We start from the raw sequence: 22,811 nt of genomic DNA on the forward strand, positions 1-22,811 counted from the left end.
ATATAAATTAATGTAGATGAATGTGTTTTTCCACATAAAATTGGTTTATCACTTGAAGGATCATGAATCATTCAGAATTAAAAGCAACCCCTGATTTAGTGTTATTGATAAGGTTTGGTATGGACAAAAATAATTTCTATATTTATCTTGGATGCCAAGAAATTTAATATTGTAAGATATAAAAAGTGATTTAATCCTTTCACTTTCTCTGACTGACTTGTAAAGCGTTTTGTGAATGCTTTCCCACCTTTAAATACATAAAAAAGCCACTTACTGGTGTAATGATGTAAGCAGCAACAAGAACACCAGAACCAATCATTGAATTAATCTTGTGAAAAGATTTAAGGTTCTTGTTATATAAAGAGAAACCAAAATCCAAACCACGTAGCAGTGCAGGCATAATAAAAGCCCTCATTTCATTTCGAAGATGTATAATATGTGTATGTATTTTTGTAAACACTTTACCTTTAACTTAAATGTATAGTTCACCAAAAAAAAGAAAAATTCTGTCATTAATTAATTACTCGCCTTTATGTCTTTCGAGACCCGCAAAACTTTCGTTCATCATCGGAACACAAAAAATATTTTTGATTAAACATGATAACTTTGTCCATTCATTGGAGAGATGCAAACTACCACTTTGATGTAGGCCTAAGTATGATGATGACCACTGCACACCAAACCAACCATTTTGGCTTGGTATGCGAGAACCAATGAGGTTCATTCTCATGTTACGCAGCACGTTTGAGCTTCCGCGAGAACCAATGAGGTTTGTTGAGCCAATTGAGCTTCTGTTTATGTTCGCTGGTCAATGTTTAAATGTGAATTCATATCACATCTTATAAATGATGTGATCCAAAATCAAATAAAGCGATCGTGTGTCCTCAGAAAGTTTGGACTAAACCACTCAAGTCATATGGATTAGTTTTACAAACACTTTATGAACTTTTTGAAGCGTCAAATTGGTAGTTGCGGAGCTGCCAATAGAGGGAAAGAAAGCTCTCAGATTTCACGAAAAAGATCTTCATTTGTGTTAAGATGATAAACGAATATGGGTTTGAAACGACATGAGGGTGAGTACTTAATTACGGAATGTTCACTTTTGGGTGAACTATCCCTTTAAGCGCTACCGGATGTTTTTGCCTCCACGTGAGAGAGCAGCTGATCTTCCTTGTGCTTTTGATTTCAACCGGGAAGTGCAGCAGAAAGTACCAAGAGGGTGGTGTGTTTATGACTTTACGTCCCGTGGTTCAACAACGTAATATAGAGATGACTTTGGTAGTGTACCTTTTGCCATGAGCAATAGACATGAATCATGCGGTATGGTCTTTTGCGTGCTTTTACCTTTTAGAGGCCCCTTTTCTTGACAGCGTATTTGCGTCTGAAGTGAAAAGTCCCAGTCTGGGAGCTAGCATCTCTCTGAACGGGAAATGGCAGCTGCTGAACTCAAACTCATCTGTTTCTCTCAGTGCCGAGGTACCAGGATGTGTTCATACTGCTTTGCTGCGTCATGGATTCATCTCGGTACATTCAGACACATTTACATTGTTTCATTCAAAGTCAATATTACGATTCCAAACACTTTGACATTAATCTTCATAAAACCTTTATTCTGTCAACAGGATCCATATTATAGGTTTAATGACCTGGCCTACAGATGGATTTCACTTGACAACTGGACTTACATTACATCATTCTCAGTACCTACTCATGTGAGGTAAACCTGCCCTCTGATATGTACCATACACCTAGAGCTAGAATGCCAAGAATACTATAATTATAGTTCTATGTATACAAGACCACAGACAGATCAAATACTACATGCTCTTCACAGAGAGAAAGAGAAAGCCATCCTGGTGTTTGAAGGAGTCGACACAATCTCTACCATTTCACTCAATGGAGTCACCATCGGAAAGACAGACAACATGTTTCGCAGATATGTAAATGAATAACTATTTTGTGTTGCAAGCACTATTGTTCTTTGTATGTATGTTTATAGACTCTAATAATAATGGTTCACCTTAAAAAAGGCTTTATAATAAATAAATCAATCATATTTTGTCTTCAGGATTTTGAAGTTACTGGATTGCTCAAGGATCAAGAGAATATTCTTCAAGTGTGGATTATGTCAGCTGTGACATATGCATCTCAGAAGAGTCATGCCCACACTGAATACAGGGTACCACCTGATTGTCCTCCTCCTGTACAGAAAGGAGAGTGTCATGTTAACTTTATCCGAAAGGTATGTCACATTCACAAACACAAATGGATCATTAGAGTAGGCCATGATTCTTTTTTGTTCTTGTTTGTTTTATTTCACCGCAAAGAAAAAACATTAAATGGAGTAATTGAGGAATCAAAAATGTATTTAAAAAATGGTATCAAAAATGGTTAAAATGTATTCTTCACATTATTCACACAACCTTTTGTTGAGTTATTACCATTTTTTCTAATGACAGCTTCATGAATTGTGCTGTTTTATGCAGGTCAGGTATATGGACATATAGTTTTTGCCGTGATGTAGAGAAATGACACAGCAGTTATAACATCGCATCTGAAATGTGAGATTTGTTATAACTTTTTTTGTCATTGATTTCCTGGTTGTGATTAAGTTTTTGGTCTCTTGGTGTTTTGAGGCTCAAAGCTCATTTAGCTGGGACTGGGGTCCATCTTTCCCCACTCTGGGCATCTGGAAGGGAGTTCTGCTGGAAGTCTTCAACACTTTAAGGGTTCTAAGTTTTACCACAGTTCCAAAATATGGTACACACATATTTGCATATAAATGAGAAGGGGTTCATATTAATATAATAGCAAAACAAATCAACATAGAAAATAAATTCCCTATTTTCCCTATATTCTTCTCCATATGTCTTTCTGTCTTTCCCTGTATCCAGACTCTACACATTCAAGCTGGAATATTGAAGTGGAATTGTTCCTCGATGTTGTTGTTGCATCTAAGGGTCGTGTCCTTTTTTCCATACCGTTATTACATTCAGAGGAATTTCAACTGTCTCTTACACCTGGACAGAGTAGAAAGTCCTTTGTCCTCCAGGTCAACCAGGTAAAATCAGCTCTAGTTTGCTATGTGTCATATCATCCCTTATTCTTCAATTCAGAGGTAATATCACACTATAATACTGTATATATGATGATGATAAACAATGTTCACTTCAAGAGTGTCAGTTTGTGGTGGCCATTTGGACATGGAGAGCAGCCTCTCTATGACCTGAAGATGGAAATCAACTTGGAGGGTGGAGAGACATTTAATGCACAGAGAAAGGTAACATATTTCACTGTTCTTCTTATTTTATAAGTCTTGCTTTAGTCTGCATCTTTTCACTCTTATGTTGTGGTGTTCTGTTTCAGATTGCTTTCCGCACAGTGGAGTTGATCCAGGAGCCCATACCCTCCTCCCCTGGCCTCAGCTTCTACTTCCGGATTAATGGGAAACCGATTTTCCTGAAAGGTTCAAACTGGATTCCTGTACATGCATTTCAGGACCAGGTTACCACTGACATGTGAGACGATTAAAAGGCCACCTACAGTAAAACAAACTGGTTCAGTGACCAGATTAATTCTATTTAATGTGAAATCACTTTCAAACTTTAACCGTCTTGTCATGGCATTTCAGGATCACAGTCCTGCTCCAGTCTGCACAGAAGGCAAATATGAATACTTTAAGAGTCTGGGGTGGTGGAGTTTATGAGCAAGACATCTTCTATAGCCTGTGTGATATGTATGGAATCATGGTAAGCTTGTCATATGATATCCTCCACCTGTGACATGATTTAAATTTTGCAATTGATTTGGTTATTTGTTCGCTCTTATGTTAGATTTGGCAGGACTTCATGTTTGCCTGTGCGCTGTACCCTACAGAGAAGGAATTTATACAGACAGTGAGGGAGGAGGTCACGCAGCAGGTTTGTATACACAGTACTCTCATAAATTCTGTGTTCATCTCAAATAAATGACAAGTAAAAGGGTCAATGACCTATAAGAGTGTTTGGAAAATCTTTAATTACATTTTTTTTTTAAAGAAAAGTTCAAATGGAATGATTCTCAAATATCATAATACAATATATTTTCCGGACATTTGAGTGCACACACCTTAATATTTCTTTTTTTATTATTAATATGTATTATTACTTTATAAATATCATGCCGTTTCTGCTGTGTCGCACCACATGACATTTTACAACCTGAGGTGACCTTGCATTGTCAAAAAGTTTTGACATAGTCATGAAGGTCTGAACTAAAACTAAAGTAATTAAAAATTGTTTATTAACATTTAAAAATGTCAAATAAAAATAAATCTGAAACTATATAAAATATGAACATTTATTTATTATATAACTTAAAAATAAAATTTGAATTAGAAATTAAAGTTACTGAAATAAAATAACTTATAATGTAATAATTTGAAGTGTTAAAATGACTGACTAAAACTGAAATAAATATAAATTAAAGGTAAATAGAAATATCTATTCATTATGATAGCATGTCAGTTTGATTGTTATTACCTTCAAAAAATTACAAAAATGAAATTTAGTTCAGAGTTTAAAAGAAGCTCATTGTAGAAGAGGTTTATCATAGAAGTTATTGGCAATTTTATGTATTCCCACAAAAATTTGCCTTATGTCACTGACTATAACATTTATTTTTGTTCAGGTGCGACGGTTGAAATCTCACCCCTCTGTGGTCATCTGGAGTGGGAACAATGAGAATGAAGCTGCCATAGCAACTGACTGGTTCAACATACCTGTTGCTGAGCGCCCACTGTACGTGAAAGACTATGTCAAACTGTATGTTGAGAACATCAGAGACATTGTGCTGCAGGTGAGACACAGCGAGAGATACATGCACACAGACTTACATCAAAGTACTGCCTGAAGTCTTATCAATAGATGATGTGCTTTAATTCAGGAGGACAGCACTCGTCCTTTTCTAGTGTCCAGCCCAACCAATGGGGTTGAGTCTGAGAAGGAAGGCTGGGTGGCTCAGGACCCCTATGACCCCCACTATGGAGACACTCACTATTATAGCTATTACAACGATTGCTGGGACTGGACTGCTTTCCCTCGCACACGCTTTGCTTCAGAGTATGGCTTCCAGTCCTGGCCTTCATTGTCCACGCTTAGTAAGGTACTACACTTAATACAAGTCTGCTTTTGAGATTTTTACAAATTTTAGTTTGCCAAATTTAACAATTCACCAGAGCACATTCATAAGTGCAGTAAAAAATGTCCTTCGTAATCTTTCATTGAAACCTTTGTGAAAAAGTAGTACACTTTAGAATATTTTTTAAAAAGTATACTTATGGAAATAATATACTTTGCAAGTGTACCTTACAGTGCAAACTGAATATAATGTTCTCAGATAATTGCTTGTTAATTGGAATTAAATGTAAATATAACTTAAATTTATATCAAATGACAGTAGCTGAACTTTAGAGTGTTTCCCCCCAGTTAAGTAGGATGTAATGACATCTTTATATGTCATTTCAGTAATTACTTGTAATTACAATTAATTACAATTGCCTTTTGTAATTCTATTGTCTTTGAAATATGATTATATAATTATAATCTAATTATACATTAATGCAATTTCTATTGACACTTGTGTCATGTATTTAACATGTATTTGTATGTGTATGTGAATTGAAGTTGCAATGTAGTAAATTTAAAATATGTTAACTTTTAAATGTCATATTTCCCAATATGGTTAAAATTATAATGAAGTTATTGTACATGTGTTTTAGTATGTTAGTCAACACGTTTCTTTGACACACAACAAAAGGTTACTAAACATGATGGTTTAAAATGTACTGTACAGTAAAACTTTTAATTTGACATTATTACAAAGTGCACTTTTTAAAAGTGTAATTGTGTTAAGAAACACAGTCAGACAAATATACTCTTTAAGTACACGTAAATTGCCCTTTATTTCATTAATATATTATCTGCAAGTACAGGTTTTTTTTAATTTTTTATGTTTACTTATTTGATTACACTAGAAGTGCCATTCAATACAATTAAGCACACTTAATTTTTACAAAGAGGCATTTATAAGCCCTCTTATTTTTCAACCTCTCCTCTCCAACCAGGTTTCAGTGTCTTCAGATTGGGATTTCAGCAGCAATTTCTCATCTCATCGGCAGCATCATGAAGATGGAAACCAGCAAATGCTAAAGCAAGCAGAACTACATTACATTCTCCCCAACAGCACAGACTCAGTGCAGAAATACAGAGACACTATTTACATCACTCAGGTGAACATTCTGTAAATGCACTACAAGTTTTGCCATCTAGGCAATAAATGACATTTTAAAATTCAATAAAATAGCAAACGGTTATTTAAAATTGTAATAACATTTCACAATATTACTGTTTCACTGTATTTTTGATCAAATGGTGAGAGACATTTAAAAAAATTTTTTTTTTTTTTAATTTTTTTGTATTTTCGTATTTTTTTGGACATGTGCCTGATATCACACTCTTTGGTTTGAACAGGTAATGCAGGCACAGTGTGTGAAGATTCAAACCGAATTCTACCGCCGCAGCCGCGGTGACATTATCGAGGGCAAAGGTCATACGATGGGCACTCTTTACTGGCAGCTCAATGATATCTGGCAGGGGCCATCCTGGTCCTCTGTAGGTAAATGAATAATGAATAACGACTATTGCTGTTCATCACTATATAGAGGAAAGCCTTCTTGTTTATTAAATGTAATTTATTTGTTAATGTGAGCGTATGAAGTTAAAGTATGCTTCTTAACTGGGAAATCTCACACATTCAGAGTTTGGTGGTAAATGGAAAATGCTGCACTACTGGGCTACAAATTTTTATGCTCCTATACTGTCAATGGGGGTTGAGGATAAGGGAGAGCTCCTGATGTATGCCGTCTCTGACAGTCACTCTGAGCAGCACAATGTCAAAGCCAAGGTAGGAGGACAGTGCTTAGTAACACCTTTTTTGTGATTATTTTACAATATAATTGAAAAAAAATTGTGACATATTAAATTATACTTGTAATATAGAAGCTGGGTTAGCACCACTGTTTACCCGGACTTATGAAACCCTGCTCTGGAGCAGAGTTGGCACTGCTTTTTTTTTTATATATAAATGATCCAGTTTTAAGGGGCATTCACACTACACTTTTCTTTCTATTGACTTCCATTTATACGCATGTGAATGCGTCAGACCAGCTGCAATATATAATATAAGGTTGTGCAATGCCCTTATGTAAACATATTGCATTCAGATTTCATCCAGTCAATGACTTTGACAAGATATCAATGAATAAGAATGTTAACCCAGGATGTAGGAATGTACATTATAACATTAATACATTATTAAATGTATGAATTTTGATTAGTATGTGCACTGTATGTTTATGTTTACACAGGTGAAATTATACAGCTGGAGCAGTTTTGATGCTGTGTGTTCTTTAGAGTCTAATGTGACTACAATAAAAGCAGGAGGGAGCACCCTTGTGTTTCAGCATCCTATATCTGCTCTCCTGACGCAATGTGGGAACTGCACACGGCGCTCCTGCATAGTCACCTTTCATCTCAGTAGCCCGGAAGGTCAAATGATCAGCCCTCACAATCACATCTTCCTTAGCTCTCCACGACACGCAGAAGGTTTGCAGAAACCCAACATCACGGTGAGAGAGACACATTCTCAACACGCACCGTTTACTAATGCACTCACTTCGGCTAATTCACTTCTGCCAATTTGCTTAAATGGGCTTTTTCACAAACAGAGGCGTTACTGAATGTAAATGACATCTGGGGCTTTTTTTCGTAGGGAATGAATCCCTGAAATGACTGACAGGTTGTTGTTTTTGTGTGTGTGTTTGTGTATTGCAGTTTACTGTAAAGGATGCTGGAATTATGCAGAACTTTGCCGTGACTTTGTACTGCTCCTTTCCTGCTGTGTATGTTTGGCTGGATGTAGATGACATTCCTGGTAACTTTAATATTAATGGTTTCCTGATGCTGTCTAAAAACTCCACAGTTACTTTTGAAGCATGGAGACCCACCACTGCCAAAGAAATCACTGCAAATCTTCATATCACGTCTCTCAGAGATGTCTACTGATTTTATGATGCATAGTTGTCTGACTGATAGCTTATTTACAATCTTTTAAACAAATATTAATTCCTAAAATATTGCGGGGCCCTTTGTTCTCTACTCAGGATGGGCATGTTAATTACTACTTACATTTTTTTGGTAACAATTTACAAGAAGATTCTATTTGTTGACATTAATGATTAATTGTAGTTAATGTGAATTTCAACATTTACATTATTAAAATCAAAAGTTGTATCTGTTATAAATATTATTTCATTGATTTGAGCTTACATGAATAGTTAATGAATGAATGCAGCATACAATGAATAGTTATTGTTATTAACTAAGTTTTAAAAGGGATTAGTGAATACTATAACAAATGTATTACGCATTAGTTAATTCATTAACATTAATTAACAATGTTAACTAATGGAACCTTATTATAATTGTTTCCTTCTTTACTTTTAACATCATATTGTTTCTATAAAACCAAAGTGCATAGTTCATTTTTGTGGCCAATACTTGAATCAATTGAATAAAAGGGTTGCAGTAATATAAAGTGTGAAAAAATGTTTGAACTTTTTTTTAATTTTTACTTAATGTGACTATTTTTGAAAACACAAAGTCATGGTTGATCAGCTTCATTGGGAAATATGTGCAAATATTGGGATTCTTTTTAATGGATGTAACTTCCTTCTACCATGAGATTGCAGACCTGAACACGTTGCAAGAGAGTCTGGAAAATGGTAAACAAAGACTTCATTGACTTAGCGAGCGAGTGAGGGCCGCTCGCAGGCTGGTATACCAGTGTTTCGGGAGCAGTTGCTGTTCTTTGACCCTCCGTCGGTGCAGAAGAGCTCGGACGAGGAATGAAAGAAGGCGCGTCAGATGTGTATTCCACTATCACTGACAGCCTCTGATTAGTAAATTGTTACTCCCACGTCCACGAAATTGCAAATCATTTCTGAAAAGGAAATGAAAGAATTGGGTTTCTCATTTATTAACCTGCTGCTTCTGTTATTAGCTATTGTCTTGTTTTCCTCCGTCTTGACCGTCGACTGCATTAAACTTGCTCTCGGTAATATTATTCATATCGAAAGGACAGAAATATGAAGGAAAGTTTTCTTCGAAATGTTTTGCGCTTCTACAGTGAAGAAGACTCCCTGTCCACGGGGAACCTGGAGAACTTGCTGCACCTCATTACCAGCCGCCGCGCGGCATCTGTCGATGATGACGCCAATCCGCTGAAGAACACAGAGGTGAGAATGTGTCATATCTCAGACATTTATCTCTTAATTTCACTGTTTCTGCTACGTTTCCCCCCATTATAATATAGCCTAATAAGACGACCGCAATTAGCGCCATACAACAACACAAGTGAAAAGGAGTAAATGGAATACTTTAGATGAATCAAAACGCGTTTAGTTGTCAACTGTTTGATCTTCTTCTTCCATTGTAATTTAGTACCTGAAAGTTGGGGTTCACTGTTTTTATAGAGGCTGAAAACCCTCAATAAATGATCTGAAACTCCATGATTGTTTTTTCTAATGATTTTCAGAAAAGGAATTGTCACCAAATAATTTATTAAACTTTGCATTTCAGACTTTATATTTGTTTATCTAGTGTTGCTATAGCTATATAATACCCTGATAGCACACGTATATCACAGAGACGTCTATTTGACGTGTGTGTTTACATCTGGAAGAGTGTTTGCTCATCCGCAATAGATTTATTGGACGTTTCCTGTCAAATATTTAGAGGATGTCTTTAAGATGTAATGATTTAGAATGTCATCATGAAGATGTCTATCAGATGTTAGTAAACAGCAGATGCTTTCCAGATTAAGTGATCTTTAAAAGATATCTTGCAGACGTAGCCTAGGCCTACGTGTAGGAGATACTTAGAATGAGACCTGTTTTGTTTTATGTCCTTTTGCTCTTTTCTTTGTAGTGCTCATCTTTGTCAGAGCTGTTGTCTGTCTTTGGATTGGGTAATGCTTCTGTGGTCAGTCTCAATGATCTGAAGATGATGTGTCCAGCTATTCTCAATCAGGTCCTGATCCCTGCCTGTCCTTATACCTTCCCCTCAAACCTTAATGAATCTGCTTCTTTACCTGATCATAAAGGTGAGTCTGGTTACCACAAAGCCCTTCAGTTTAGTGACAGTGGCAAACATATTGTATGGAGCCTGGAAAATATGTTTTGAGGAATGAGGAAATATGTCTGATATCATCAGTTGGGAGTTATTGTGTGTGTGTGATGTTTATTGTGGGATTAAAGTGTATTTATAGTACAGTATGTTTTCTTGTCTGTGGTTTGAAACTACAGTACCAAGTATTACACACTTGTGTTATCTTGGTCTTTAACTTTTTTGTTTATGAATCATGATGTTAAATTTAATATTCTTATCGCATGCAGAGATTCTTTTAGATAATTTACTCAATGTGAATCAGACCTTATTTTGTTAAAGGATCTGAACTTTACAGCATCAGTTTCACATTTCACGTTCAGGGAAAAAAAAAAACCTTTGTCTAATCCCATTTCATATGGTAATGATGTCTTACTAGATTGTAAAAGAGATAGTATTTTACCAACAGAGAAATAATTCACTTCCCATGTTAGGTTTCTGTATTGGAATGCAGTAAATTAGAACAAGTTTAATCTTAAACTAAATACTACTATTGTTTTGTTTTTTTCTCACTTCTTGAATTGACCTGATGAAAATGTTTCCAGTATGCCTTTAATATGTTAATAAATTCATTCCTCAATTTTTTTCCTCCTTCCTGTAGTTTGGGGTTATGGGTTCCTGGCTGTGACTGTGATAAACTTGGCAGCTCTGATGGGTTTATTTCTGGTGCCTTTGACGAAAAAAACATATTTTCCAAAAGTCTTGACGTACTTCATTGGACTGGCCATTGGGACACTGTTTTCAAATGCTGTACTGCAACTTATCCCAGAGGTAAGTATGAGTTACAGAGAGATTATTAGATGATGTATAACCTATAAAATGGCTTACAAAGGTTACAAAAACAGTCATAAAACAATTACTCATAATCTTCATGCATGCTGTCCTAATTCACTACTTTTTTTTGCCAGGCCCTTGGCTTAGATCCCAGAGATGATAACTATGTGCTCGACGTAGTTGGTATTTTTGGCGGATTTTACATTTTGTTCTTCACTGAACGAGTTTTAAAGATAGTACTGAAAGCAGATACAGAGGTAAGAGCTTAGATGTGTTTGGACGTTGTTCACTGGAACAGATTGAGCTGGTTTCTGACCTAACCCAATGGTTCCACCCTGCAGATCGGACACAGTCATTTCACTCCTCTGCAGTCATCTGATGTCACCATCTCCACCTTCAGCAATGACATAGTCATAAGCAACATCAGCGGTGACATCATTACAAACAACACTAATCTTGAAATGAACTCTATCAATGAAAAGTCCAACAATCCATGTGAGAGTCCAGCTGTTGAACAGGTAACACAAAATTAATTCATTTATAACTATAATACATAATTAATTTGTGCTGTGCTGAAAATCTTTTACCTAATTGTGGGTTTCTGGCCAGAATTATCAGCCTTTCTAATTGCTTGTAAATCATCATGCTATATTATCACCAAATATTGGATTCAATCTTTTGTTAGCTTGTTTAATTTCAGGTGTTGCATTTTCAGTTTTTGTATTTCTTTTTTGGTTGGTCATTTCATTTAGTCCAATGCGATAACATTAACTAGCATTTTCAGGAAAAAGAAAATCCTCTCCAGGTCAAAATTACTGGAACACAACATGAGGGTTAAACTAAAATAAACATGCAGACTTATAAATCATTATTGCTACACGAGTATTTCCCTGTTAGTACATGTTTACCAGATTCTCCAGATAAAAAAGTACAATAAATATTAGACTATAAAGATTATTGATTTACAGAAGCACATTATTGATCTGACATGCAGGCATGCTCACTTAGAGATTTTGCTTTTAAAAAAAGAGGACAGTGGAATGAAAAACCAACACTGGCCAAATATGCCCGTATAGCGCATGTTTACATAGAAAAACTATGAAAAAGCAGCTCTCACGTCTCACGCATGACACTGCGTTCCAAAATGCGTATAAGAACGTATTTTGTGTGAACGGCCTCTAACAAAGTCTATTTTGTGTTCAATTTGTTCAGAATGCTTGCGCTTTACTAGCTTGTCGCTGGCTTAAAGGCGATGGAATGTCTAATATAAAGACTGTGGCGTGGATGATCACTGTCAGTGACGCCGTACATAACTTCATCGACGGTCTGGCCATCGGAGCGTCCTTCACGGTCTCTCTACTCACCGGCTTCAGCACCTCTATTGCCATCTTCTGTGAAGAGTTCCCTCATGAACTGGGTAAAACACAGGATCAACCAAAAGATCATTTCAAATTGAATTTTTAAGTCTCTCTTATTTTTCTTTCTGTCTCTCTGTAGGTGATTTCGTGATTCTGTTGAACTCGGGCATGAGTGTTGGCCAGGCTCTGTGTTTTAACTTGCTGTCATCGATGAGCTGTTATCTGGGTCTTGCATTAGGGATCCTGCTGGGCAGCAGTTTTGCTCCAAATGCTATCTTTGCCATTGCTGGAGGAATGTTCCTCTACATCTCCCTTGCAGACATGGTGAGACATCTTACGTCTAACTGTGGAAAAATGAATTACAATAATGACTGCCTGACTGTACATCATCCCACTTATTAAAACTCAGCATAAAACATGAGCATGAAATATGATTTGAATTTAAATAATTTTGATAATCTTAACCACAACTACAATGTACAAAACAGCTCGGCTGCATCTGAAATAGCATCTGACAAAATAAGTAGGTACTTACTTTGAAACCTTGATTACTTCACATTAACCACTAAAAGAAAGTATGTTGTATATAGTATACATGTGTGTATTCTGGACGTAATTTGGACGTACTATATTCGTCATGTGCCTTACACTTGATGTTCACTGCCATTCACAAATCCTCTCCCCGTGGCCTCATGGAATAGTAAAGTGTTCATCAAGCGCACACTTCAGAATCTTGCTGGAAGTAGTAGGTCATCCGGGTACTTTTTGCTTCCTGTTTGATGAGTACTGTGAATTCAGACACGCACTGCTTTTTTTACTATATAGGGAAGTATATACGATTTCGGAAGCAGCCCTGGAGTCAGGACAAATTGGGTCCTCCCTTAAAATCAAGGGCACATTCAAGTTCAAAACATTTTGCTACGGTTTCCAGGTTGAACATGACGTTCAACCTGGTGTTTGAGATACATTTTCTCTTGTTAGGTGGGTGTGTCAGACCTGCAGTCCAATCAGCAGCAATATGTATATAAAGTACGCGGTGTTAAAGTGAACTCGCACAATGGCTTCAAAGAAAGTATTTTATCAATGTGTTCGATGCAGCTCGGTATAGGCAACAACTGAGGATATTATAGACATTTTTGTTGTAAAAATATAGGATATCAACATAATGACGTAGTTTTTTTTATATTTTTTAGCTTATGACATTTGGTATAGAAATAAACAATGGTAATTAAGTGCTTTTCCTAAAAATGAGAAAGAAAATACAGGGTATTAAAACTGTAATTTTTCTCAGGTGCCAAAGTTGCAACTCTTGCATCATCAGAACAGTGCATTCAACGCATCACTGTTTCTGTTGTGCAACGTTTTGTTGGGGCTGAACGCAGCCCAGGTTTCCACCAATGGTTTCCACTAGGGTTCCCACTGACTCAAAGAACTTTTAATGGGTACACTCTTTAGTGGCTGATTACAATTCTTACAAAAATCCTGTTATGATATATTGTTTGAACTATTTATAATGACCATTAAATGTCAGCTTAGCTTATATACCACGCAGTTGCATCTATTTGCATTATTTGACATCAGCCTAGAAATATAACAAATACTGCAACAATATTATGGTGATATCTTATTAATGCTGAAGTATTTTGAGATAATTTCCACTAGAAACAATAAGTGAAATGCATGGTGCCAAGAGTGGGCAAGTCTGTGTTGTGAAACAAGAGACATGCAAGTTACCCAGATGAACAGTATTCTTGTGGATGACAGTAAAATTTGCCCCAAAATGCCATGATTGATCAGAATCAAGTATTCCAGAAAGTCTAATCACAGTGTGGTTTTTCCAGTTCCCAGAGATGAACAGTATCATGGCAGCACATACCAAAGGCTATCGAGGAAGGGTCGTGTTCTTCCTGATCCAAAATGCTGGGCTGCTCACCGGATTCACTATAATTCTGCTTATTACCCTGTTTGCTGGTGATATCAATCTGGGGTAGAAAGAAAGAATCGAATGAAAACGAAGCAAAACAAAGAACAATTGTTTTGAGCGCCAGAAACCAAAAACTTGAGACAGACACTGTTGGTTGTTTTGTTTGTATATTAGACTTATATGCTGTTGGGATAAATATAACACAATCGTTTTTTGTAATATGGTTTAGAGATGTTTTTGTCGATGTGAGTGTTAGTGTCTGATGTGAGCTGGCAACAATAACCGCTGTGTGTGGAGGAATTCCTCAGTGGCAGTGGTAGCCTAGCACAGGGAATCTGAGCAGCTTTGTAGTCCAAATGCCAATGCTGCAGCACCTTTTGAGTGAGATCATGTTCATCACAGTCCTTAACCAAAGGATATGTTTCAGTATGGGAAAAAAAAGTGTTTATCTGTGTATTTAAACCTTGTTTCCATCTACTGTATGAGTTACAATAGGGGCTTTCAAACTAGGTTATGCATTTTGCAAAACATATTTCAACTATAAAAGTTAAAAGCCACATTTTTTTTGAAAAAAGTATTTACTTATAAAAATATTTCTCTTAAATTGTAATATTTTGTCAAAAAAAAAAATTTAGCTGTTATCACAAAGGGCATGTTTTTCTAGATAATTTTTTAACCCTCTGGGGTTGTTCGTTTCAGAGTCACACTCGGGGTGTTCGTGTCCAAATGGACCCAAAGGGCGAGATTCATATTTAAAAAAAAAAAATCATATTTTTTTATATAGTCATATAATACTGGTTATATAATATGTGAGTACACACACACAAATATGTATATGTATATATGCTGTATAAGTGTGTGTCTATCAAAGGGTTTGGGAATCATTTAAACAGAACATTAGTGTGCTGTAAGTAAAACTAAATGATACAGATCACATTATCAATAATTAATTCGCCACTCACGACTAAAGACCAAATGTGATGGGGCTTTTTCTGTTTATGCCCCCGCATTGTGGAATGACTTTCCATTATATATGAGATATTACTATTTTTAATCTATTCTGAGACCCATTCTCATTATTTGGCTTTTGGTATTATTTGAGAGATAAAGTGATATTGTATATTACTATTATATTTTCTTAATATTGTACAGTATGTATGTATATCAACAGTTTACATCAATCAGTTATGACAACTTTGAAAGAAATAGTTCAACCAATTAATTATATTGAGTTAGAGGAACTTAGTTAAGGAACTTAGAGTTAATTGCTTTAAAGAAAGCCCTGGAACTAATTAATCTCATCTATTTCAGTTGTAATCCACAACTATCATAGCACACTTATTTAGCATGTATGTTCAATGGAGAAATAAGTTAACTGCAGCTGTCACTGTTATATCGTTGCTTATTGAAAGCAGTGTTTAAATTATCTTCATGAAGTATCCTCAGCACAATGGTAAAAAAAAAATTGGATACTTTTTTTTAATCTAATCTATTACATCATATCTCTCATATTTCTTTGTGTCCAATAATGGCGCTAGAATTAATATCAGAGATTGGAGACTTTCGACACTGCCATCTAGTGAATTTGTGACTGTATGAAGACATTTAGAAAATGGATAAGGTGTTTTATTTGACAGGCTTACACAATCGGGTTTTGATTACAAAACGAATTAAGATGTGCTATATCACACTGACTGAGCACTGACTCGAAAACTTTTAATTAATTGGACTTTAAATAAAAACCTATCGGCTATAAGAAAGAAAAAAGAGAGTAATTAATTATTGGAAGGGTAATTACAGGGATAGTTCACCCACAAAGTAAAAATTCAGTCAAAAAGATATTCTGAAGAATATGGGTAACCAAACAAAAGATGGACCCTAATGATTGTATGGGAGAAAGGAAAAAAAATATCCTTCTCTCCAAAAGATGGCGGTAGTGTTCCCTCTCAAGTTGCCAGGTTGTCATCCAAAGAGAAGAAGAACCGTTAGGACAAAGTAAAGCATTAATTTCAGTAGGATCATTTACAGCACAGGTAACGTTTGGTCTATGTTACTTATTTTTATAAAAAGTACAAAAATCCAGAAGGAACGTCATTTTCGAATTGCATGTTGTAACAGTTAACATTCAGTGCAACTGACTATGTAAATCTCTCTGAACATTTCCGTAAACACACACACGCCTTATATATTTCTTCGCTCGCTGCCGACAGTCATCGAGTAAAGGTCAATAACCTGGAAATCTCATCTTATCAGGATCAAGGCATTCTTGTGATCGAGTATTTTGTGAGTATCAGTGACACTATATTATGCTGTGTCTTATGATTTTGATACATATACAAACACTAAAGGCTGGAAAAGTGAGATGTAATGCTGTTTTTTTTTATTAAGTTTTTCAATAAAAAAATCTTGAATTATTGATCAATTATCGATATCTAGATGACATGTAGATGTGAAATGTTGTTCACTTACAAGACAAGATTATAATAAGACAGGTGTAATAGGATTTGATATACTGGCACACTCTTAAGCTTTCTGTGTTATTATTTCTGGCGTCATGCTTGATTTGAAGGTCATGGCTGAGGTGCAGTTTCGTCACTACCGAGAAGAAGATCTTGAAGAAGTAAAGGAGGTTTTTACTGTTGGTATGAGTGAACACATCCCATCTTCCTGCATGCACGTTCTCAAACAGCCCCTAGCGCAGATGATTCTGGGATGTGTGTTTTGCGCTTTACTGACCAGCTCAAAGTCCATTCTTTTGCCTGTACTAGCAGTCACGCTGCTTTTGGCCGGAGGCCGTCAGGCTGTAAGTTTCATGTTCACCAAGTACATTCAGACTTCCCTTGATCAAGATCTCAACCACATTCAGCAGACCTACATGGATCCACCTAAAGCCTGCTTCTGGGTAGCTGAGAGCCAAGGTCGTGTTGTGGGTACAGTTGGGTGTTTACCTTCAGAGAAAGATGAGAACTTCCTAGAACTGAAGCGGATGTCGGTTAAAAAGAGTCACCGTGGACAAGGCATTGCCAAGACGCTGTGCCGTATGGTGGCAGAGTTCGCTCGTGAACGAGGTTATCTCGGAGTGATGCTCCACACCTCGGTGGTCCAGACAGATGCACAGAAGCTCTATGAGCACATGGGCTTCCAGAAGGTCAGCGAATTTAATGCTCCAGATGTGATTGCCAAGCTGATTAATTTCACATTGATTGAGTACCATCTCATCGTAAAACACCATCACAACTGAGACTGAATTTGGAATTTCTCTAAGACCAGGATGTTATTGATGAACAGGCTTTTTAACACTGATTCAGACCACTAAAAGAAGCACACCACAATCATCATTGGTCTATTTCTTAATCATTAAAAGGGGAACTCTTCTTTTATAAGAAACTGTTGTTCATATAGGGGAAAATCTTCAAGAGTTCAAATTATTGTTTTAAAAATCAGATTTTTTTTTACCTTAAAAACCCTGAATAGAAGCAAAACACGGTGTCCAGATCTTGTCTAAGCATCATTAATGTACCTTTTTCAATGAATGAGAATGAATATTTGAACATTCGGATGTGTACTTGAGTCCTTGAGATAGCATGTGTTGCTTAAGATCATTTCAATTTATACTGTACATTAGCCTGTTCTCTTCTATGTAATAAGAAAACAGTGCCGTTTTCTGTATTCGGTCAGTGAGAGGCATGAAATGTGAGTGCCTTGAACTGAAAGATGCTGTTCAACAGAAATTGTGTGCGATGCGAATGATGTCACATTTCCACCTCCGTAGCATTGATGTTGATTATGGCAGCAAGAATGTGACAATTACACACCTGTATTCAGAGTTAATGCTTATTAACAAAATAACATAATCATCTCTCCAATATTATCAGATGACCTATTTATCTTTTACTGTTTTGTATTTTTAATTTACGAAGGAATGAAAAAACTGTGATTGTCCTGTGACTGAATGATTAAATGACTCTAAACATGCAATGCAACATTCGTGTGGATAAAGTGGTTTGTTCTAATGAGACCAAATGTAATTTGTTATAACAACATAAATCAATAAAAACTTTTTGAAATGTACTGTGTTTTAACATTTTAATTTGAAATGTCAGTAATAAATAGAATAGCTATTTTGAGTAGAATTTATCATCCTGACCTGATTTCTATCTAGGTTTGATTAGCTCTGTGAGCAACATCAGTGGTCTGAAGTTGCAAAGATCATGTGATTTCTTAGAGGAAGTTTTACTCCCGATCGTCTGAAATAAAATAAAAAATGCACAGAGCTCAAATGTTTAATTGTACAACTTATGTAATACTAAAATAACTGTTTTAATCCAATCAGCAGCATGTTTGGAGAGTATTTTGCTTAGATGCCATCTATTTGTAATTAGACCAGTAATAAAGCACGTTTGGTCTCTTTTATGTCTGATAGGTCAGATCTGAATGGAGAAGCCTGTGTAATGCCATGTTTAACTACTCATGACATGTACACACTATTGGACAAAATGTTGAACTTTGTCATGCATTTAGGGTGATTTAAAGAAAACTAATATCTTTTTAAAACCTTCACAGGCCGAGAAGGCGCATGCTTTTATTGTAATATTTTGTCTTCCCTTTTTTCACTCTGATCTCAGTCCTAAAGTTTAGATGTTGTGGAATCAGATCCGTGAGTTTTGGGAGGTGAGGAACTTCTACTCCATGGGTTCAGAGAGCATGTTGGAACTGTGTATCTTCTGTCCCGGAAGCAGCCATGGACTCAAGCTTCCGTCTCATCTATATCAAAGTCCTTTTTAGTGGCATATTCTATATCCTCTCCAACTCATTTCTGACCTGCATCATGGGTGTCTGTTTTGCTTGCTGGTCAGTACAGTATATTTTTGTGCAGGTTATTCTTCTTGGGCTCAGTGAGGATCTGTTGGACATCACATCAGGAACTCCTACATGCAGACTGGGGGTGGCTGAACTAAAAGGGTCTATTGTCGGGACTGTGGGCATTTTGCCCTGTGTGGAGGAGACAGGTGCTTGGGAATTGAAAAGGATCTCTTTAAAAAGGGGGTTTTGGGGTTGTGGCCTTGCGAAAGCTCTTTGTAAAACAGCTCTGGAATATATTGCCAGACATGAGGTGAAGTGGGTGGTGCTTTTCACCTCTATGGTCCAAACTGATGCACATAAGCTGTATGACAGCATTGGGTTTAACAATGAGGAGTTTGTGTGGCCATCACTTCCTGCCAGGTTAATCAAATTCATGGTGTTTAAATGCACACAGCAGGACTGGTGGTTTCATGTCATGCTAAAATAAGAAAAGTTGTATTTATATCTGTCAAAATCTATTGGGTGGAAAAAAATGCTTAATTTGATATTAAATAAGCATTTTGAAATAAAAGATTCACAAAACAGCAGAATTTGTTTAATTATAAAGATACATTTCATTGCACATTAGTATCCCATTATTTATCTAATTTAAGAATTAGAGGCACAAATCCCTCGTGTCTGATAAATGTAACATAAACAAAGGCTCATTTAACCCTGTTACACATGATATCAATAACTAGCTTTATACTCCCAGATTTATTTAGACTAAATTAATTTAAAACCAATATTAACTTAATATATACGGTAAATTTAATAAATTGAAACCCTGTTATTACCCTCCCTGTTCTAGCGTTTTTATATATGTTTATTTAATCAGGATTTTAAACTGTATTTACATATGTCCTCGCGTCCAAGCCTGTCATTAGAATGGATTTTGACCATTTGAATGAGCTTCAGACTCTGTTTTGTATCTTTTGTCGAGGTAAGGTCCGTGGAGCTCCTCTCTCCCGCTGTGTGTGACGTAGCGCTCCTCAGGAAGTAGCTGTCACATCCACATTGTATGGGAATAGACAGAACACGCTGAGTAAGAACAGCACCAAAAAACATCACGGTAAGTTCAAATGCATGGTTTGAAATAAAGAACATGAAAGAACCGTTGAACGGCCACACGTCCTCCATCTGTTTCTGCGATTGTAACTAATAATCATTCTCCGTTGAGGGATGTAGTGGCTGTGTATAAATAGGCGGTGGCTGATCAATGGAAGAATTGATGGTGCTGGTGGCGATATAACCTACCATCCAATTTACTGTTGCTACTTTTCACTGCAGCTTTTATGTAAATTGCAATTAAGATTGTAGTATTCTGTAGTAGGCCTATTTGTTTGTTTGTTTATTCATGAGGGAGGGAATCAGACTAACCAGGCAGGTTCTTGATCTGTTTATCATCACTGCACAGCACATACGCAAGTGTACGCAAACACACTGTTTTTATGCTTATTTTATACAATAGTTTCATTTTTCTTTCATTCATGCTCCAAATAGTCATTAGCCTATTATATCTTCAGAGAATGGAAATTTATCTACCTTTATTTAAGTAATGATATAATAATCTCTCTCTCTCTCTCTCTCTCTCTCTCTCTCTCTCTCTCTCTCTCTCTCTCTCTCTCTCTCTCTCTCTCTCTCTCTCTCTCTCTCTCTCATTACATGACATTTATGTTCTTATCAGACACATTCTTAAAATAAAGTTTGTTAGCATTAAAGCATTATAAGCAATGAACCAACCAGCTACGTTGTGAATCACAACATTACAAACTTTTAGGCTCTTTGAAGGAAAAATATTTGAAAACTGGACAAAAAAGAAAAGGTACGAGACTGTGTACTTAACGGGAGGGGAAGAACTACAATCCCATAAAGCATTGCAAATGGCATACTCAGATTAAAAACGCTGATGGAATATAATTTTTTTGATCATATATATATAATTAGAACTTATGATTAACTCGAGTATCTAATTTAGAGTTTTTACTTCATGAGAGTGCAGCATTTTTAGTGCGATTTGTTTCCCACGATTTTCTGTACAGCATCATGGGTAGTTTTTCATCACTGTTAAACCATTTTTTTAAACAATTTGAAATAATGAGAACAGATGGCTTTAACAAAAGCATATACCATTGGCTGACTCACAGACAGTAGTCTTTAAGTTACGTTTTTGTTATCCCGGTAATCAATTTCCTATTGAGAAACAAATCATTTTTACGTGTTTTTACTTCCAGAACTTGACTGTTGAACTCAATTCCTATAGCCTGATAGAGCACTGTCTGTCAGTGATAGAGATGAGAGGCACTGTTTCATAGAGTGGTCAGAGAAGAGAAGCTCTCATTGTGTGATTTATGCATTGCTTGCATGTTTGCTCAGATTGACTCACAATTGCTTACTGGTTTTTGTGAGCACAATGTTTTCAGCATGTGCACCTGTCCTGTCCCTTCTAACAGTATAACATGTTGCAAACATCAGCATTTGCTTTCATTGCAGAATCTGTAATAGAGATATAAGCCCTCAGGGATTCAGTCGTTTATAAAGAGCATTAATCCTGTCAGTGTGTTTGTGTTTGTGTGTCAGTCTGCTGAGGTTGTGCACACCTCTCCTGACTGAACTCACTCTTCTGTGTTTGGCTTTATATCGGATGCTGCCTGCGTCACATTTGAATAGGGCTGGAGAGGAAAAGAGAGGCTGAATAGAGAGAGCCAGTCTTAAAGAGACCTGCTGCCTTAAACAGTCTTATTTACTAAGTGTGTGAACAGTTGTGTGTCAATGGATTCTATATAGGGAACCATAGTAGATAAGAGTGCCGTTAAAGCCACTGATCACCTCCGTACAAAGTCGTACATGACCTTTAGTAATCCAGTGATTAATATGTAAAGGATAATGTACCGTCAGCTAGTCATTATCACAAAATAAATCCCAATAGAGTCATTAGGACTCTTGTATCACCCTAATGGAGCTTATTTTGCATGAATGATGTACATTATCCTAGGTTTTACATTGTTACTTACCAAATAAATAAACTGACAAATATTTATTTAAGTTTAAATTATTCAGTCTGTCGTATTGCTCACGATGTGACTCTGATATGGCGGCCATGATGACTTGAGACTCTGGCATGGCGGCCATGATGGCCGGGTCCCAATCGAGCAAGTGGCTGAGTGAAGGAGGAACCACCATGATGAATCTCCCTCGAGGATCATAAAAGGAAAAGGGAATCTTGGTTTTAAAGGGTTATATTCTGACATTAATTACTCCCACTCGTGTCGTTCCAAACCCGTAAGACTTTCGTTCGATGAAATCTGGGAGCTTTATGTACCTCTATTGAAAGCCGACGCAACTTCCGCTTTCAAGGCTCAGAAAAGTAGTTAAGACATCAGAAAAGTAATCCATGTGACTCATTTACATTTTATATTTACATTTGGCAGAATCTTTTATCCAAAGCTTCATAGAATTGGGGTTAAACCACTGGAATCACACGAGTTACTTTCATGATTGGGGCTTAGAAGTGGTAGTTGCATAGGTTGTCGATAGAGCGACAGGAAATTCTCCGATTTCATTAAAATATCTTCATTTAAGTTCCAAAGATGTACAATTATCTTACGGGTTTGGAACGACATGAGGGTAGGTAATTAATGACAGAATTTG

At 36.4% G+C, this 22,811-nt stretch overlaps 4 protein-coding genes and 1 pseudogene across 5 annotated transcripts in view; all 5 read left to right on the top strand.

Annotated features, from left to right (window-relative positions):
• The first annotated feature begins 1,166 nt into the window (after positions 1 to 1,166).
• On the top strand, positions 1,167 to 8,418 carry manba (mannosidase, beta A, lysosomal). Of its 2 annotated transcripts, none has more exons than XM_039671916.2 (17): positions 1,167 to 1,524; positions 1,623 to 1,717; positions 1,835 to 1,940; positions 2,069 to 2,242; positions 2,637 to 2,760; positions 2,895 to 3,061; positions 3,176 to 3,280; positions 3,367 to 3,518; positions 3,632 to 3,749; positions 3,834 to 3,920; positions 4,669 to 4,836; positions 4,924 to 5,142; positions 6,104 to 6,268; positions 6,510 to 6,654; positions 6,797 to 6,942; positions 7,406 to 7,666; positions 7,872 to 8,418. In XM_039671916.2, exons 1-17 carry the CDS (start codon positions 1,309 to 1,311, stop codon positions 8,100 to 8,102), a joined length of 2,679 nt encoding a protein of 892 aa, XP_039527850.2. In that variant the 5' UTR covers positions 1,167 to 1,308; the 3' UTR covers positions 8,103 to 8,418. The 2 variants fall into 2 exon arrangements, with proteins under 2 accessions (XP_039527850.2, XP_088973059.1); XM_089116933.1 differs by having other exon boundaries at positions 3,843 to 3,920.
• Positions 8,419 to 8,552: 134 nt separating this feature from the next.
• On the top strand, positions 8,553 to 14,875 carry slc39a8 (solute carrier family 39 member 8). Its single transcript, XM_039671917.2, has 8 exons — positions 8,553 to 9,334; positions 10,026 to 10,200; positions 10,864 to 11,033; positions 11,171 to 11,293; positions 11,378 to 11,554; positions 12,249 to 12,453; positions 12,534 to 12,718; positions 14,236 to 14,875. Exons 1-8 carry the CDS (start codon positions 9,185 to 9,187, stop codon positions 14,383 to 14,385), a joined length of 1,335 nt encoding a protein of 444 aa, XP_039527851.2. The 5' UTR covers positions 8,553 to 9,184; the 3' UTR covers positions 14,386 to 14,875.
• A 1,366-nt stretch (positions 14,876 to 16,241) lies between these two features.
• On the top strand, positions 16,242 to 18,389 carry nat8 (N-acetyltransferase 8). The gene is made up of 3 exons (XM_039671920.2): positions 16,242 to 16,351; positions 16,529 to 16,601; positions 16,888 to 18,389. The coding sequence occupies exon 3, from the start codon at positions 16,891 to 16,893 to the stop codon at positions 17,557 to 17,559; it is 669 nt and encodes a 222-aa protein (XP_039527854.2). The 5' UTR covers positions 16,242 to 16,351; positions 16,529 to 16,601; positions 16,888 to 16,890; the 3' UTR covers positions 17,560 to 18,389.
• Positions 18,390 to 18,474: 85 nt separating this feature from the next.
• Positions 18,475 to 19,840, top strand: LOC148977133 (N-acetylaspartate synthetase-like; annotated as a pseudogene).
• Positions 19,841 to 20,085: 245 nt separating this feature from the next.
• dctn1b (dynactin subunit 1b) overlaps positions 20,086 to 22,811 on the top strand; it is a 28,879-nt gene continuing 26,153 nt past the window's right edge. Inside the window, exon 1 of the mRNA XM_039672407.2 lies at positions 20,086 to 20,232. The gene's annotated coding sequence lies outside the window, so the exon portion shown is untranslated. The remainder of the gene's footprint in view (positions 20,233 to 22,811) is intronic.

This window comes from Pimephales promelas, chromosome 11 (genome assembly GCF_988280905.1).
Source record: "Pimephales promelas chromosome 11, fPimPro1.hap1.1, whole genome shotgun sequence".
NCBI classification, from domain to species: Eukaryota; Metazoa; Chordata; class Actinopteri; order Cypriniformes; family Leuciscidae; genus Pimephales; species Pimephales promelas.